We start from the raw sequence: 18093 nt of genomic DNA, 5'->3' as shown, positions 1-18093 counted from the left end.
ATTTTTCTATGTGCTATGAACGTGTTTCACCGCCACCGCCTCACAATCACCTGCAACTATGGAGTAAGACGACTTGGAGGATTCGAGAAAATACTTCTGATACCTAAGTCAGTGATCGAATAAACTCTTTAATATTAATGAATAAGATGCATTTTACGTACTTGAGTTTTTCCATTATATAGAGCCTTTAAATCTTTTTATTATTAAGTGATAGTGGACACATCCGTTATTTTAAATTTAAACCTGGAGATTAGGGGTTCATCTTATAGTAAAATTAAATGATAACTGTTTTAATCGCATGCCACCGTCGGATAGTTATCCAGTCAGTATTGGCAACGAGCTGGATCCTCTTAACATGGCTTCAGGTAGTGAGATAGGCTATGAGTTTGAGTAATAGCTCAACCCATGTGGGATTAACCGGTTAGAATATCCTCTCAATGATCTGGATAATTGTAAAAAGAAAACCTAACAAATGAAAACGTTTACATAAATGAAACAAAGATTACAAGTGAATGAGTTTCACGTGAGCATATGAATTTGAACACACAAATGTTTGTGCAAAGACGTAGTTAATGCTAGTTTGGTAAATTTTGGAGTTTAGCTATAGAATAAGTAATAAGTGGTTGATTTTATTTCATTAAAATTCATCACTCACGATGGACTTGTTTACCTCAACAAAGAACTTCATATATAAAGCTATAGTTGAGTGCCACCAAATTGATATTTTTGGTATCTCATTTGAATAGTAAAATAAGATGAGATGATTTAAAATGAAAATTGAATAAAATATTATTATAATATTATTTTTTAATATTATTATTATTTTAAAATTTAAAAAAGTTAAATTATTTATTATATTTTATGTGAGAATTTAAAAAAATTATAATGATGAAGTGAGATAAAATTATTTTTGTATTTAATTGGGACCTAAATATTTTACCTCTTTATTTATCTGGTTACTTTTTTTAATCCTCATTATTAAATTATAATTAAAATTCCTAAAATTATAGAAAAATTTATGGATTATAATTATTTAAAGCTACATCTGTTACTTTACATGTTTAATTTGTCATCTCTAATTATATTAGTTGGCTGAATTATACAATTTATATGATTGAAAATAATAAAATAAAATATAAATAATATAAATTGCTGGAAAAAAAAAAATTTGAGGGAATATTCACAAATGCTTAAAAAGGTGGGGCACAACTGCGAAACTCACTACCTTTTACCCCTTAAAAAACTCAACCACAGTCGCACCACACTCGAAACCGAATGCACACGCATCGGGACAGTTTCGTAATTCGAAATCCTCGTCATTGATTGCATGCCGTCCTCTACGTTCTCGAATCCGGTCCCACCAAACAAAGGGACGGCCAGCGAAGCGAGTGTCAGAAAAGTATCCCACACCATCGAGTACAACTGTTAGGTTGTGTTTGGATGTTAGAATGAGTTGAGTTGAGTTAAATTGAGTTGAGATGATAAAATATTATTAGAATATTATTTTTTAATATTATTATTATTTTAAAATTTGAAAAAGTTGAATTGTTTATTATATTTTGTATTGAGATTTGAAAAAATTGTAATGATGAGTTGAGATGAGTTGAGATTAGTTTAAAATCCAAACGAAGACTCTCTTCTCGTAAAGTCTATCTGCTCATACAAAATGACCATTAGGCCCTCCATCAAAACCCAAAAAAACGGAGTCAAAAGACTTTTGCCGCACACAAAACAATCGAAAACCCACAGCCATTTTCACTCCCCTCCCTCCCTCTCTCTACCTGTCTCTCCCCCTCTTTCTCTCTCTCTAAAATTGGAACTTCGACAGTGGAAGACGAAAACAAACTTACGAAGCTTCAATCGAATCGCTGATTCAAGGTGACGGTTTCTGTGTGTGTTTTAATAGAATTCAAATTTTATAATTTTAGTTACTTTTGTTTTTTGTTTTCTAGATTATTTATTTTTCTTCTGCAGTTTTGTATATACGTGTGCCTATTATTTTGATTTTAGAATCAGTTGAGTAGTTCGCTATTCGTTGAGGCCCTAAATTGGATGATCTGATTGCGTATTTGGGCGAGGATCAATGGGATTTTTTTGGGGCCTCTTGGGTGGATGATAAGTGACTGGCGTATTAAATTCTTACACTGGGTTTAGTTTATTTTTTTTATTTTTTATTTTCCGATGGAGATTATGTGATTTTTGGGGAATTGAGAGTTTTAGGTTGAAATGATTTGATGGGAACTAGAGATAATTTGAGATAAGCTGCTTTGGCTTTGTGGTAGCTGAGAGAAAATGTGTGGAGGATGGGATTGAAATTTGTGTTTGTAATCTCCTGCTTTTTTCTGGCCGTAGGAAATGCAGGGAATGGAGTAAGTTGAGATAGGCAAGGTAGAATATATAATTTCAGCCCAAATTAGCCAAATACAGTTGAAGTGGGAAAATTATTGGTGTTATGGAAACTGTGGAGCATTTGTTTTACTTTATCGGGCTGTTAATATTATATGCACATAATAATTATTAAACTTCTTTCACTTAAAATTATCACCTGCGTGACTCATGCTTGGTTATGCATCTATGGAGCTGGAGTTGGGAAAATAGGTGCTATTGTAATATTGGAGCTTTTTGCTTTATAAGGTCTATTTTTTCCGGTATATCCATATATAAATCATCATGATTAAGTCTATTTCCCTGGCAAGTCTTATCAGCATCGTTCTCGTGATGACTTCTCTTGGTCGCGCGTGTGTGTATTCTTATTATTGGATTAAGTTGGATGGTTGATGCTGCTGTAGGACGATTTTAGTTGGTTTTATGAATTGGTACTTGAATTCAAAGTTGCTTTTTTTTTTTTTTTGGGGGGGGGGGGTGATTGGTTGATGAGTTAAGAGGTAAATTAGACCAAGGGGTTGCCAGGAGGAAGTTCTAAGATTGGTGAGGCTGTCAAATCTATCGCATGCAGTAGATAGAACCTTCTCATATGGTTATTTTTTACCACACACTGCAATCAACCTGATAAATGTCACCGCACAATAATTAAGTCAGGTTTCAGCGCTTGAGTAGTTTATAGGATTTTGTCAAAAATATTGCATGTTTGCAAAAATACATATATTATATTATACATGCTGTTACTCTTCCTGCTCGTCTTTTTTCTTTCTCATTCTCATAAGATTGCACTTTTATTAGACTGTTTGAAGCAAGTTCTATTCGTTTTTTTATTAAGATTATTCTTTTCTTTTTGAAGAATTATCTTTAAGTAGAAAGAGATTGTTCCTTAGTTTCATCCTTAGGTAAAATGTAAATTATATTTAGGATATAAATGAAGAAAATTATTGTGCCAATATTTGTTAATATGTGACAAGTGACGCTTCAACTGGGGACTATTTCATACATGCATTTATTGCAAAGATTTGGAAAATTGGTCCCCTAGGCATGCATCCTAGCGATTAAATGGTAGACTTGGGATGAGCTATAGATTGAGACCTCCTGAATTCGATTGTACACTAGGAGTTCCCTTGGATTGCCTAATAAGTATTTCTGGCCGGTGAGATTGTAATGGCCCGGGGAGTGGAGGAGCCTCTTGGAGTCATTGTAAAGAGTAACTAATTCTCCCATTTGGGCAATGAGGGATCCTATTCAACACCTTGTATACATAATCTGGAAAATTACAACCTCCACCATTAAAATCCCTGGCATTCTCTATAGGCAATTCCGTTATGGGTGACATGGCTGAATGCACACACTTTTGGTTGGGATTTGCTTTGATACCATTTCTACCGACCTAGGGAAAGCACTAAGCACATATGTGCTACAATCCTAAAAAAGAATAGTCAAGGCTGCAATTGATGCCCTTTAGAAGCATTATAAAGAATGGGAACTTTTTTCCTCGCAAGCAATGTGGTATCCCATTCACCTATACGTCGTTTGGGTATTACAAGGATCATGATCCATGGTTTATTCTTTAGGGTTGGCTTGAAGGACCTTGCCTTGGTGAAGTTTCATGTCATAAAAAAAAGATTTAAAAAATTGGTCACGTGCCCTTAATTTCTTTACGATCTTGCAAGGAATATATTTCTGGTGAGAAGCAATAAAAAAATTTCCAGGTCTGTGTGCTTCTCAAATGCCTGGATTGTATTGAGGGTTTTGTTCCTAGACATGCAACCTAGGTGAGCTTTCTTGCTTGGATTTTTAACTCCATTAGGAGTCCCACAAGGGCAAAAAAAAGAATTTTTCATTCGAGGTTGGGTATGAAAGAAAGGACATGAGGATCCTTCTGCTGCCTTTGTTGGTATTGTATTCTCATGATCAGTAAAATTCTGGTTTTTGATGTTTGAATGGGAAATTGGGACACTGTTGAATTTTGGATTATTGGTTTTATTCTTCTCACAAATCTTTTGAAAAGCTATTAGCTGTTTTGCACAGTTCATTAGCATAATTATTGAACCATCGAGTCTTAGATGAAAAGCTGAAACACTTTAGGAGCTTATGGTATTGTTCTAAGTACCAGAATGCCAATTGTGGTATTATTTGGTATGTTTTACTATCTCTGACTAATTTGTTTATATATGTTCCAGTTGTTTTTGAAATGCACCGTGTGGGTAGTGCGGGGAACACAAGCAATTCTAGTCGCCCTCGCAAGGAGAAGAGGCTGACATATGTGTTAAATGACGCTGATGACACAAAGGTGAATTCTTTTTAGTAAACTCCAAATCTCAAGTATTTATTTCTCTCGCCAGGTGCAACCTAGTGCAGACATCAAGAGAACACAAACTTTTGACTGACGACTGTTTAAGGCCTTGTTTGTTTTCACAACTTCGCTCAACTCATTTCATCTCATCTCATATAATCATTACAACTTTTTCAAATTCCCACACAAAATAAAATCAACAATTCAACTTTTTCAAATCCCAAAACAAAAATAATATTAAAAAATATATTCTAACAATATTTTATTTAACTTTTAACTTTAATCTCAACTTATCTTATCTTTGCAAAAACAAACGAGGCCTAAGACGATATCAAGTTAAACTTTTGTTCAACTCAATGTTGTGGCTTTAGTGCTTTTGTTCTTTGTGTTGGGATTTATTTATTAAATACTTTCCATGTCTCTTTAATGATTCTAACTAGAGAAATGTTAATGAATTTTCTTTTATTCCCATTTGTAAGATGTTGGGATGGAAGCATAAAATCCTTCCTCAGGGGAAAAATAACATACCAATTTTAAGGTGATGCTTGGCTACAGACCCCCTTCGAAGTAAGCGGGGATTTTAACAGTCAAAGATGTTTTATTTCCAAACATATTACATGTACAATATAAAAACTTCTCAACACTTTCAAAAACACCAAGAATTCAAAAACCCATATGCCAAACAATATCTTTTTGAGTAATGCTAGATACAATACTAGGCTGTGCAAACCTCGTGCAGTCCATTTGAAAAAAAGCGGGCCCATTATGAAAAAGTGGGTTTTCTCATGTGGGTCCATGTGTGCCCCACATTTTGTTTGAAAGGGACTGCATGGGGCTTGAACACTCTAGAACTGTACAAGTCATTTTGCTATTCTTTTTAATTTTTTTATTATTAAAGTTAAAAAAACAGTGGTAACCCTGTGGTGGCTGGCCTGGCCAAGAGTGGTGGCTAGATCAGGCCAACTCGTGGTGGCTAGGTTTTGGCTACCAGCAAGCGGCCTAGATTGGGCTGCCTGCGGTGGCTCCCCCGGTCACCGATGGCTACTTGAGGTTCCCTTTGGGCCCCCCTGTGGTGGCAAGAGACTTTTGCCACCAAGGTTGGCCCAATCTGAGTCGCTGATGGTGGCCAGAGATTTTTACCACCAAGGGTCCCATTTTGGGCTTCTGGTAGTGGCTAGGCTGGCCATCCCATGGTGGTAGCCACATGGGGTGCTTGTTAATTTTTGAATAAAAAATAAAAACTGAATTTATTTATTAAAAAATTTACTTTCAAATATGTTCTCAATGGGTCCCACCACATCTATAAAACTTATCGAAACCTCATCTCAAAAAGTTTTCACAACTTCACACAAACAATTTTATACTATTCATGAAATTCCTAACAACCAAACATCACCTAAGTGTCTTCTCGGACCACTTAGTTGTGAAAGTGTCAGACCAGTTACTCATGAATCCCTCCATACATTAGGAGTTCATCCATCCCCTTCTCCCTGTGTGAAAATGTATTATTTTTCTGAATCTGCGGAGGGTAGGGTGATAAACTTACTACTGTCAATTGGGTTATAAGTTCTAATGTTACTGCATTTTGCAATGTTCCTCTATCTGCAGCATTCTGCAGGTGTGAATTGTCTGGCTGTACTCAAGTCATTGGGAGCTGATGGGTGTGATTACCTCTTCACTGGGAGTCGTGATGGCACACTTAAAAGATGGGCTTTGATGGAAGATGCAGCTACCTGCTCTACTACTTTCGAGTCTCATGTGGACTGGGTACTGTTTGCCTGTCACCTATCCTTTTCCCTTCTTATATGCTCACTTACGTATAAAGAGTTACTTCAAGAGATTTTTGATGCTTCAATTATGCAGTTTTTATTTGATAATTTTACAACTTCAGGTATTCTTTTAAGCTTATTATTATGTTGAGGTTGAAGAGGAGCTGGTTTAATTTATTTTTCTCCAGGAAAAATCCAGCTCCATACTGATGGTTAGGCCCGAATGGCCATGCCATAATCCAGGGAAAAAAATAAAAAGAGTATTGGGCACATGAATGTCATATGTTTTAAACCTCTTATGGCTATAGATTAGTTCATTCAGTTATACCAGTGTGGGAAAAGGAAAAGAGTGTGAGACATTAGACGTCATTCCATGTTCAAGTTTTGATCTTTCTTGCTTTTCATTCTTAGTTATTAGCTTGTGATCCTGCTTTTACTGTGTTGCATATATAATTCACAATTGAATATATGGGCAATGTCTCTCGTAGTGCAGGTTAATGATGCTGTTCTTGCAGGTGATAATACACTTGTTTCCTGCTCCTCAGACACCACCCTTAAGGTTTGTTAACTTTGATCATTGCTTTTAGTTTTATAGTTTCTGCATTATCTTTGTCTGTTATTTTGATGACTGAAAGGGTGATTAGTGATTGATAATTGTTATTAAATACCAGACGTGGAACTGTTTGACTGATGGAACATGCACAAGGACTCTCCGTCAACATTCTGACTATGTCACTTGTCTTGCTGCTGCTGAAAAAAATGTAATTTCTTTGTCAAACTTTCTGTATAAACTGTTGGATGAAAGGTTCCTGCTGGTGCATCCTGCTACATAACTTTCAAAATCAGTGATTCAGTATGACTTCACAAATTGTGCTTCAGGCATGGTAATATACTCTATAAATGTCATTTTCTGATCCTTTTATAGTGTCATGCATTTTAGAGCAATATTGTTGCCTCTGGTGGACTTGGAGGGGAGGTTTTCGTATGGGATCTTGAGTCTGCACTTGTTCCACTCTCAAAGTCTGGTGATGCAATGGAAGAGGATTCTCCAAATGGCATCAGTGGTTCAGGGAATTCACTACCAATTACTAGTTTACACACTATAAGTTCGAGCAACAGCATTTCTACACATACAAATCAGTCCAATGGATATGTTCCAATTGCTGCCAAAGGCCATAAGGAGTCAGTTTATGCATTGGCGATGAGTGATAGTGGAACACTTCTTGTCTCTGGTGGAACAGAGAAGGTATATTCTGATATTAAAGAAATTTATATACTTGAAATCTGACTTTATTATGTTTTTGAATTAGCTATGAAATTATTGCTGGTGGTTGTATGTGCGCTTATGTTGAATTGAATCTCATAACTTTTACCATAATCTAAACGTGTGGTTTCTCTTGTTTATTATCTTTGTCTAGGTTGTTCGTGTTTGGGATCCAAGAACTGGTTCAAAGACTATGAAGCTACGAGGTCATACTGATAATATTAGGACTTTGCTTCTGGATTCCACTGGCAGGTATGTTTGAAGGGGCATGCAGTGTTTTCTTTTCATGGGGGGGTCCCACTTTTTCCAGAAGGTCTGCGCGGGGCTTGCACACCCCAGGCCTGTATCTAGCATCACTCTTATCTTATACTTCCTTATTGTATGTTTCATCTTTACTGAATGGGTGTAAACTATATTGTGTTATTTGTATTGCAAGTTTTTGATGGTTCTGGTAAATGTCATTATTGCAGACTTTGCTTATCAGGATCTTCTGATTCTATGATCAGGTACATATCTCACACCTATCTTCTTACTGTAAAATAATCATGCATCATAAGTATACATACAAGCACTTATGTATATAAGAGTGTCACCATGTTCTTTGGTTGTTAACTAATTATTTGAGCTCTCATATATAGACTCTGGGATCTTGGTCAGCAGCGCTGCGTGCACTCCTATGCTGTACATACAGATTCTGTTTGGGCACTTGCCAGCACTCCAACATTTAGTCATGTTTATAGTGGTGGGAGAGACCTTTCTGTGAGTAAAGTTTTCTTGTAAACTAACTGATGCAAATTCTCTTGCATTGTCTTCCTTTTGTTAAATGTCTTATCCTATTTAGCTTTGGTGCTCATCTTTTTTATGCCCAATTCTGTTTGTATATTCAGTTATATTTGACAGACTTGGCAACAAGAGAGAGTCTTTTGCTCTGCACAGGGGAACACCCCATTCTGCAATTGGCTTTACAAGATGATAATATATGGGTTGCAACATCAGATTCTTCCATCAATAGATGGCCTGTTGAAGGACGTAACCCTCAGAAGGTCTTTCAAAGAGGTGGTTCTTTCTTGGCTGGAAACTTATCCTTTTCTCGGGCAAGAGTTTCCTTAGAAGGATCTACTCCTGTGAGTAATACTTCTTCCGGTATCTTCCTAATCTGTATTGATTTATAGATGTTATTCCATGTCTCAGGTCATTGTTATTGAACCTTGGTATATCAGTATTCTGGAGCTCCATTTCATGTCCTTTTGTTTTCAGTATTTTACTGAATTGATCTCTTTTGGATATTTGCATCTTTGAAACTGATCTTTGTGTTCTCTAACTAAGGACTCGTTTGGATAGTGAGATGAAATGAGATGAGATGAGATGGTTTTAGATGAGTTGAATAAAATATTGTTATAATATTATTTTTTAATATTATTATTGTTTTGGGATTTGAAAAAGTTGAATTGTTTATTATATTTTGTGTGGGAATTTAGAAAAGTTGTAATGATGAGATGAGATGAGATGGTTTCTATATCCAAATGAGTCCTAAGTGAAATGTTGGTTGTTTTGGCATTTTTGTGTAGGTTCCTGTTTACAAAGAACCAACGCTTATCATTCCCGGAACTCCTGGAATAGTGCAGCATGAAATTTTGAATAATAGGAGGAATGTGTTGACTAAGGTAATCATGATGCCTCCTTCATATTTTACCATGATAAAAATCATTTTGTTATTTTAGGCCTCGTTTGTTACGCAGTTCAGATGAGATGAGATAAGATGTTTTGTTGAAAGTTGAATAAAATATTATTATAATATTATTTTTTAATATTATTTTTATTTTAGAATTTGAAAAAGTTGAATAGTTTATTATATTTTGTGTTGGAGTTTGGAAAAATTGTAATGATTATATGAGATGAGATAGTTTGGTTTTGTGTAACCAAACATTGCCCTTAATCTTTAGTTTTGATGTCATTTGTGTTAGCTTCTTGCAACGAGACCTTGTAAAATTAATCTCTTTCATTAACAGGATACCTTTGGTTCAGTGAAGCTGTGGGAGATCAGCAGGGGCATTGTCATTGAGAATTATGGAAAGGTTTCATTTGTTCTTTTTCTATGTACTTGTGTATGATTAGAAAGATATGACTGTTGACATGCCACTAATGCTTGATTGCACAAGGCCCTGTAATTGTACTAGTTACTGGTTGAAAATTATTTATATATTACTAATCAGTAAATTTCAATTTGGGTGAACACCGCAATCATTTATGCTTTTTATTGTTAATATTTCAGGTGTCATTTGAGGAGAAAAAGGAAGAGCTATTTGAGATGGTATAATTTTTCTAATATAGCTAATATTAGAGTCATTGTAGTTTTACTGTGACAATTCTGATTATTTTACTTGTAAATTTCATCACTTCAGGTAAGCATTCCTGCTTGGTTCACTGTGGATACCAGGCTTGGAAGTTTATCTATCCATTTGGACACCCCACAATGCTTTTCAGCCGAGATGTACTCAACTGACCTTAACATTATTGGGAAACCTGAGGATGATAAGGTATCTGCTTTTAGAATCTCAGGTCTTCCTGTTTTTTGGTTGGGATTATTATTATTATTATTATTATTATTATTATTTGTGTTGTTACTTTGGGCGAAGGCTATTGTATTGGAGGGGGTTAATTTAAATGATTTTTATGCTGTTTTTTCTAGCTGGTAGGCTATAGTTAGGTGTTTCTCTCTTGCATACTACCTGTGTACTTGGGCTTTGCAGGATTATGAGGATCAATAAATTTTCCCACTTTGTTTTTTTTCTTTTTCTTTTCTGTTACTTTTTTCATGTTGGGTTGGGGGGGGGGGGGGGCAGTGGAAGGTGATATAACATGTATATTGAGGCAATTCATGTATGAAAATATTTGTTATTTGTGGATAGGCTGAAAATTGCACCAAATGGCTCTGATCACAGGTCTATTTATGTGATAATTTTCCTTTATTTCTGTCTATTGTGAACGACTTTCTTTTTCTAATCTGATGCATGTTATTATAGTGAGATGATTGTAATATTTTTCAACTCAATACCGATAAAAAAATTATTTTTTCAACTCAATAAAAATTATCTACTTATCCTTATAAAAAAAAGTTGTGTACATATTTATTTTTTGGGTATTTTGAATCTTAGGTTTTTTTTTTTAATTGGTTTTGTTTCTTTTGGGAGGATGAAATTTGTTACCTATTTGCACAGCTCAAGGTGTGGCAGAGTGCATCCGTTGTCTTTTTCCTAGTTTGTGCATCTCATTAATGGCAATGCTGGTAGGGGTGAACAACTGACCACCCTTGTGGTCTGAGGCTCCAACTGTAGACCGAACTGAGGGGTCTTTGTTTGGTGGTGTTGATTGGACCACTCAAGGGGGTGGTGTCAACGTGCTCAGCATCGGTTAGCGTGGGCAGTGATAATTTTTGTTGTTGTAGATTATAAAAATACGAGTATGAAAATCAAACTAACTCTTTAAAAATTTAAGTTTTGAGTTCTGCTGGCATCAAGGGAGCTTCATGGCAGACCATTTACAGATCTCCAATGGTTTTCATAAGTAGGATGTTTATTTTAACATAGTGATAAATGGTTGAGAGATGGATACTCTTATTTCATGTCTTGAGAGGAAGTACACCACCCATTTATGTGCAGGTGGTGAGGACAGGCTATGTTGGGTTACCTCCAAGTGAGGAGTGCTCAAAGTTAGATTGTGTAATAGAGCTTCATCGCCCCATGATAAATCCTCTTTCCTATGGAAGGGGAATAAGGCTTCATTATGTGTGGCTTTCTTTGTCTGGATGACAACATTGGGGTAGATGCTCATTTTGGACAACCTAAGGAAGAGGCATGTTTTTGTGATTGGCTGGTGCAGATCTGCAAAAAGTGGGGAAAATGGTGATTGTCTTTCTTGTCATTGCGAGATAGCCAGAGGCCCAGAAGTTTATGGGATTCTATATCGATATGTTTGGGCTACATTGTAATGCTTCATTAGGTAGTTCGATCTTTTGGCGTGTTAGAAAGGCCAGATGGTAATCTTCATATTGCTACTTTATAGAAAATGATCTCTTCATGTTTGTGCTAGGCTGGACTTAATCTAAATTTGTTTTAGGTTGGGCCGAATATTTGAATAGGCTGGACCAATATGGGTCTACACCTGTCTTCAATTGGGCTGTGAAACCCAAAGTACATTATTACTGGAATAGAGTAGAAGAGCGTTATCTGGGATATCGAAACACCAAGCACCAAAAACAAACAGGGGTTTTTGTCCATGAAATTGCCAGCTCAGACTTTTCTGATGACCACCATGACAAGTTTGGCAGAGTAAACAGATGATCAAAACCACACAATAATAAACCACAAACACCTCTGACACCAAATCATCAAACCACCATCGTGCATCTTTCACTACTTTAAACACCACAAATCACCACAACCAATTAGCTAAGTAATTTGTCTTTGTGTGAAAAAAACTCAATCATAGCAGCCACGATTATGTTCCTTGTCACATAAAAAACACTGATGACGACAACATAGATGTCAGCAATGACAAAATCACACAATGATGTTGATTGCAACACCATCTACCATCTAACACATGCGTTAAGCCCAAATCTCAGTATTCCTCCATCCAAATCACACATTTATACTAGGTTACTAGAGTAAAATGACCAACTACCATTGTAACAAATGCTTCATAACAGATTATTCTAACCCCAACTGGAGGGAAAAGAAATGATCGGAGCTTCAAGGATTGCAAGAAAGATGATGGAGGATCATTGGGCCTTTTCTTTTCTCCTCAATTCTCTCCATCATTGGATGAATGTGCGTGTTTACATAGCTTTCTATTTTATAATTATCAACTTATTAAGAAGAAATTTGCTGTCATATTTTGTGACTAGTGCTTCTCTTGAAAGAACCCTATAAACCTGGAAGATCAGAACATGGCCTCAAAACTTTCAAAGTTCTTGTGTTTGGTCGTGCAATTGTGACACCGTGAATAAATTGGCAAGTGTTATGTTTCTCTGGTTTCCCAACACATTCTAGTTCTCTTCTACATGTGCAAAATTTTAGACAATTTATCAACATTGTTTTGGTCGTATGACCATTAATAATAAGAAATTAAAAATGTTGTCTTACAATCGACATCTTTTTGTCATGCATACAATAATCTGTTCTTCCAAGAAATTGGAATCTGGTCCTTTTACAAGTTTTCTAGAAGCCTATGTTGCATTGCTTGTTATTTTGCAGGTTAATCTAGCCCGGGAAACCCTTAAAGGACTTTTGGCTCATTGGTTGGCTAAACGAAAGCAAAGATTTGGATCCCAGCCTTCAGCCAATGGGGATGTGTCATCTGGAAAGGATATTAGCCATAGAAGTCTTACCCATTCAAGAATCGAAGTTGATTTTAATGCCGAGAATGATGCAATGGTATATCCTCCATTTGAATTTTCAACTGTTTTCCCTCCTTCCATCATTACTCAGGGCTCTCATGGAGGTCCATGGAGAAAGAAGATTACTGATTTAGATGGAACTGAAGATGAGAAAGACTTTCCTTTCTGGTGTCTGGACTGTGTGCTAAATAATCGCCTACCTCCAAGAGAAAATACCAAGTAAACTTCTAATTTCCAATGCTTTCTTCTTTTTGTTTGTTTGATTGGTTGAGTTTTTATGTGCTAGTTGGAAGAAAAATTGCATATATGTAGCTGTGATTTTGTGGTTGATGTTGAGTGTTTGGATGCTGGTAGTGCTTTCTGCTGATTATTTTTCTTAATTGAACAAAATATCTGTGGCTTAAGTCAATATCAGTTGAGGACATGTTTTGGGTGTATCTGTTTGCTTATCTCCATGTTTTCTACATGAAGCACTTGACTCTAGCTCTTGTTTTACTAGAACCTAAAACTATTAAGAAATTATTATTCTTGCATATGCTTGAGAAATTGATAGAAGATTCACTGCCTTACTGCCGAAGATTCTGCTGCTTGCCTCCTTGTGTATGCAATTTCTTCTTATTCATTGGTTCTGTTTTGGTATTTTTGTTGTTCTTGCTTTGCTGGATTTAAAAGAAAACAAAAAATGGTCTATGAATATTGTTTTAGTTTTTCCATGTAGAATCTCATTGTGCTCAAAGAGTGCAATGATTTTTTATCTTAAGATTTAATTGGCCCACTTATAAAATAAAAAAAAATAATTGGCCCACTGAACACTTTTTTCCCTGAAAAAATTTTTATTGATTCTCCAGGTGCAGCTTTTATTTGCATCCATGTGAAGGTTCAACTGTCCAGATCCTGACACAAGGGAAACTAAGCGCGCCTCGTATATTGAGGATTCAAAAAGTAAGTTTTTTGGTTTTCTTTTCAGCGAACATGTGAAATCTTTCAATTAGTTGTGTAATAAGTCAAATTTTTGTCTGAAGAGAATGATCTATTTGAATTTTGGATGAAGTTCCAAAACTACACGTAACTGCATATTATATTATATTTGTGTTGGAAAAGTAAAGATTCTTTCATGCATGTGGCAAACACACTGGGCTGCAAAAAATCTGTACTCTAATTATTAATCCAAGTATTTGTCAGAGACAGATATGACCTGTGAACCAATTATATTTTATTTCTTTAGCATACACTATGAAGGAAGAGCAAGAAATAGGGAATTCACTAGCATCATTTGCTGTGAATTATAATAGTTGCCTTGGCAAATATAGTAACTGCTCTTTAGTCTTCTCATTGGCATCTTTGAGAAGACTAACTTCTTGGAAAAAAATATAAAATACTACTCAATGGTAGGTCTTATATCATTGTTTCTTTTGCTTTCTCCTTCAGAAAGGTAAAATGTTTTGGCTCTGTCCTGGGTGGGTATGGCTCTTGCACATTAATGCCCAAATATGGCTAAGGTTGACATGTATTGTCAGAATGCAAGTACCCTTCTTTTGTTACAGAGAGAATCCACCTTCTATCATGTCACTGTTTGTGCCATATTAATGTCCACCTCCTGCATGGTTAGGAGAATCGTGAATAATGGGGGTTGTTTTCCTTTGTTTATGCAGGTAGTTAATTATGTTATAGAAAAGATGGTTCTTGACAAGCCCGTGGATGGTATAAATACCGATGGAACATTTGCTTCCGGACTTGTTGGAGGGCAGTTAACACATACAGTGGTTGGAGATGGATCCTTTCGGTCAGGATTTAAGCCTTGGCAAAAGCTTAAACCTGCTATAGAGATATTGTGCAACAATCAGGTAAGCCTATTTATGCTTTATATGTATAGTTTAGTAAGAGATGAAATTTTCAACGAGATTTTAGATTATAAACAATGAAGTTATGGTGATGGAAATGTCAAATAAAATTCGAACATGAAAGACTAATATTGAAAAAATAACGATATATTTTTTTGCTTCGAATTTTAGTTTCATTATAAATAACTCATTCATTTGTTGAATTTCATTTTTCTAATCACACCCTCAATGCTTTTTAGTCCAAATATGGGGAATGGAGGAAATGTAAATTTGTTGCTAATTTTCCACCTTGTATACCCGGGCTTTGCCTATTCTTATTTATACTACCGTTTACTTATAAAAAAAAAAATATAAATTTGTTGCGAAGGGATAATTGGAGAAAGTGAGGTATATTTATGCCCAACTTTCAAAATGGGCAAATAATTTCAGATAGTTTTTACAAGTAACATGATTAAAGTGGAATTATCCTTACACTTGATGTTGAGCAAGTCCAATGCTTCAGCGTTGATTCTTTTACCTTGAACGCACAAATGGTTTAAATTAATTGCCTGCAAATTGATGCTACGTAATTTGTATGACTTTTGTTGGTCCATAAAGGAATCAAACATGATGATTATTAGCCTGTACATGTTCTTCAAAATTTGTGGTGATTTCAATGTGTCAAATGCTTTCATACTCATCAAAAGCACTTGCCAATTTAGGATTGGGAGGAGTCCGAGCCATTGAAACCTTTTTTTGTTTGTTTTTTCTTCAATTGGTGTGGATTTTTATGTAAGTAAAATGTAAATAGCAAAATTTCAATCATACCCTGCACTGTATACCTTGACAAACCATCCATCTGTATGCTCCTAAATAATTAAATAGCAGTTCCAAGGTGAACTTATGGGGCGAAATTCTCATATTCCTTTTCCAACCACTCACTCATCTCTTCCTTTTAAGATGTGGAATATCTATAGCTGTTCTTCCTTCTGTATTTTTTTTCTGTTGGAATTTTTTGTTGTTTGTATCATGAAGTAAATGCTCAAGTACTGAATGAAGTAACGACCCATCTCAAGCTAAAATTTTTATAACCTAATCAATCTAATCTGTCTCAATATGTCACTCCACTTTTTTTTTTTTTCCCTGCCTGCTGCCTGTTCTTACTTTTTTAAAATTTCTAGTTTTTAATTTCTATTTTTATCAATCTTAAGAATTGGATCACAGTACTCAACTTACATGACATCTACACAGCCTGTCTGTCTTGTTCTAGGGTTAAATGTAGTTTTCAGGAGCAAAGATGATGATGGAATATATTGATACTCCTTTGAGAGCTTATATATTGGTTAAAGAATGAGCTGAGCGCATTATAAAGAACTTGACTTGATTGATTTCAAGTTTAAATAATTGGAATTGCTTTAACACTGTTCTGTGTCAGCCTTGATATGCATTTAGAAAAATTATTCTGCTTTTTTTCCAGGTCTTGTCCCCAGACATGAGCTTAGCCACAGTTCGGGGTTATATATGGAAGAAATCTGAGGACCTTATTCTTAATTATAGAGTGGTCCAGGGCAGGTGACTCATATAACATTCAGGAGGTGTGTATTGTGTTCTAATTTTACCGCTGCTTCTCTCTCTCTCTCTCTGAAAGCTACCTCTTAGTGCATTGTTGCATGTACAAAATAAGTTAGAATTTCTGGTGTCTGGAAAACATTCTCTCACTCTCAGGAAGACAAAGGTTGTGGAGAAGGTTTTTTCATATTGATATATATGACCTTTTGGTGGTCCGAGAATGCTTGCCACTTGATTTGGTGCTGATATACACGTTTGAGCATGAACATATATTAATTAGGAGACGACAGGAATTAGCTTCACGGGGTTTTAGAGCGGGTTTCTTCTCCCCCCTCTCCCTTACATTGCTCCCCAAACAAGTGGGAAAAAACAAGGAAAAAGGAACTTTGATAGTGTATGAGGGGATTTCCAGTACTGACCAGATAGGTTTGTTTGCCCACTCTATTAAGAAAAAAAAATAAAATCAGTTATCCAGTAATGTCTGAGCAATTTCAAGTGTAGTTACTAATACTTGCAGGTCAGGTTGTGCTTGTGTAAAATACGGAGGAATATGATTCTTCATGGGGGTGCTTATGGTGATCAAAGTATGTATCAGGTTTGTAAATTTGAAAGTCCATTGATTGCTGAATATAGCCGCATTCTCCGAATGTGCTGTGAAGTTTTTGGTATAGCAGTTCCAAATGCAGCATGCAAAGCTTTCATCGGACGTTGCATAGTCGTTATCGAGCCGAGTCTTGCGTGCCGAAATAGAAGGGTTTTTTGAGTATGGATCAGTAGATTTAGGGATATAATGATGTCGAAAGCTTTGTAGTTCGGATATTGCGGATACATACCCTAGTCATAGAAACTCTGTTGATTTATTGATTTTTTCTTTTTTCTTTTTTCATTTTGGAAATAAAACATCTCCCATGTCGCAGTTTAGATATTCGACTTATATTTATAGATATTTCTCCCCATTTCACAGGCAGAAATCTTGGTTAGAAGGTCTTACCGTTCCACTCCAAGACCGATGTGCTATGATGTTCTGTACTTTTTCGCAAAATCATATAATCTAACTTACAAAAGCCAATAGTAATGGTCTGGAACTCGTTGTAAGCTGAATGACGACTCTAGCCCCATCCCTCAAAGTACCCCTTTTTAAAAAAGGCATGGTACTCGTTCATCTCTGCCTCCCCTGCTTTTTAAGTGTAATTTTACGGACAATCATGAAATAAAAAAGAGTGAAGTTTTATTAAAAAATTAATTTTTTTTAATATTGGTCTCATGTTTTATTTAATTTTTTTTAAAATGATTACATGGCAATATCATAATTCATGATTGTAAATATCTTCTCTCTCGTACAAAACTGCAAGTTCACAACCAAACAAAGATCAGAGAACCAGGACAGCTAGACCACGAAGCGTAGAGAACCTTGGGTGTGGTTGCATTATTCCTTCAGTCATTTTCTTCTTTGAACTTCAATATTTTGATGGTAGAGAGAGGATTTTCAGGTGGTCGGGTGCCAACTTTGAATGTAATAAAAATTAGGGTTTGACCTTCACTAAGAGTTTTTGATCGATCGGCTTCGTGCCATCGCCTTGCCGGCCAGTAGT

At 35.7% G+C, this 18093-nt stretch overlaps 2 protein-coding genes across 7 annotated transcripts in view; both read left to right on the top strand.

Moving 5' to 3' along the window:
* Positions 1-18093, top strand: part of LOC109004516 (probable disease resistance protein At4g27220) — a 963953-nt gene that overhangs the window by 640793 nt on the left and 305067 nt on the right. The gene's annotated exons all lie outside the window — the stretch shown is intronic.
* Positions 1736-17422, top strand: LOC109004482 (WD repeat-containing protein 48). 5 transcript variants are annotated; one of them, XR_001998283.2, is made up of 20 exons: positions 1736-1878; positions 4569-4678; positions 6290-6448; positions 6944-7009; positions 7122-7211; positions 7391-7696; positions 7869-7966; positions 8185-8220; positions 8353-8473; positions 8602-8838; positions 9283-9378; positions 9724-9789; positions 9987-10025; positions 10117-10251; positions 12970-13331; positions 13961-14054; positions 14765-14956; positions 16410-16527; positions 16658-16927; positions 17019-17422. XR_001998283.2 is itself a non-coding variant. In XM_035693286.1 (19 exons), the coding sequence occupies exons 2-18, from the start codon at positions 4580-4582 to the stop codon at positions 16506-16508; spliced, it is 2295 nt and encodes a 764-aa protein (XP_035549179.1). In that variant the 5' UTR covers positions 1736-1877; positions 4569-4579; the 3' UTR covers positions 16509-16527; positions 17019-17422. The 5 variants fall into 5 exon arrangements, 3 of the variants coding, with proteins under 3 accessions (XP_035549179.1, XP_035549178.1, XP_018838585.1); XR_001998282.2 differs by having other exon boundaries at positions 16410-16927; XM_035693286.1 differs by lacking the exon at positions 16658-16927 and having other exon boundaries at positions 1736-1877.

Source organism: Juglans regia, chromosome 8 (assembly GCF_001411555.2).
Source record: "Juglans regia cultivar Chandler chromosome 8, Walnut 2.0, whole genome shotgun sequence".
In the NCBI taxonomy this organism is placed as follows: Eukaryota; Viridiplantae; Streptophyta; class Magnoliopsida; order Fagales; family Juglandaceae; genus Juglans; species Juglans regia.
The sequence above is the reverse complement of the archived record's forward strand: the minus strand, read 5'-3'. Positions and strand labels throughout refer to the sequence as shown.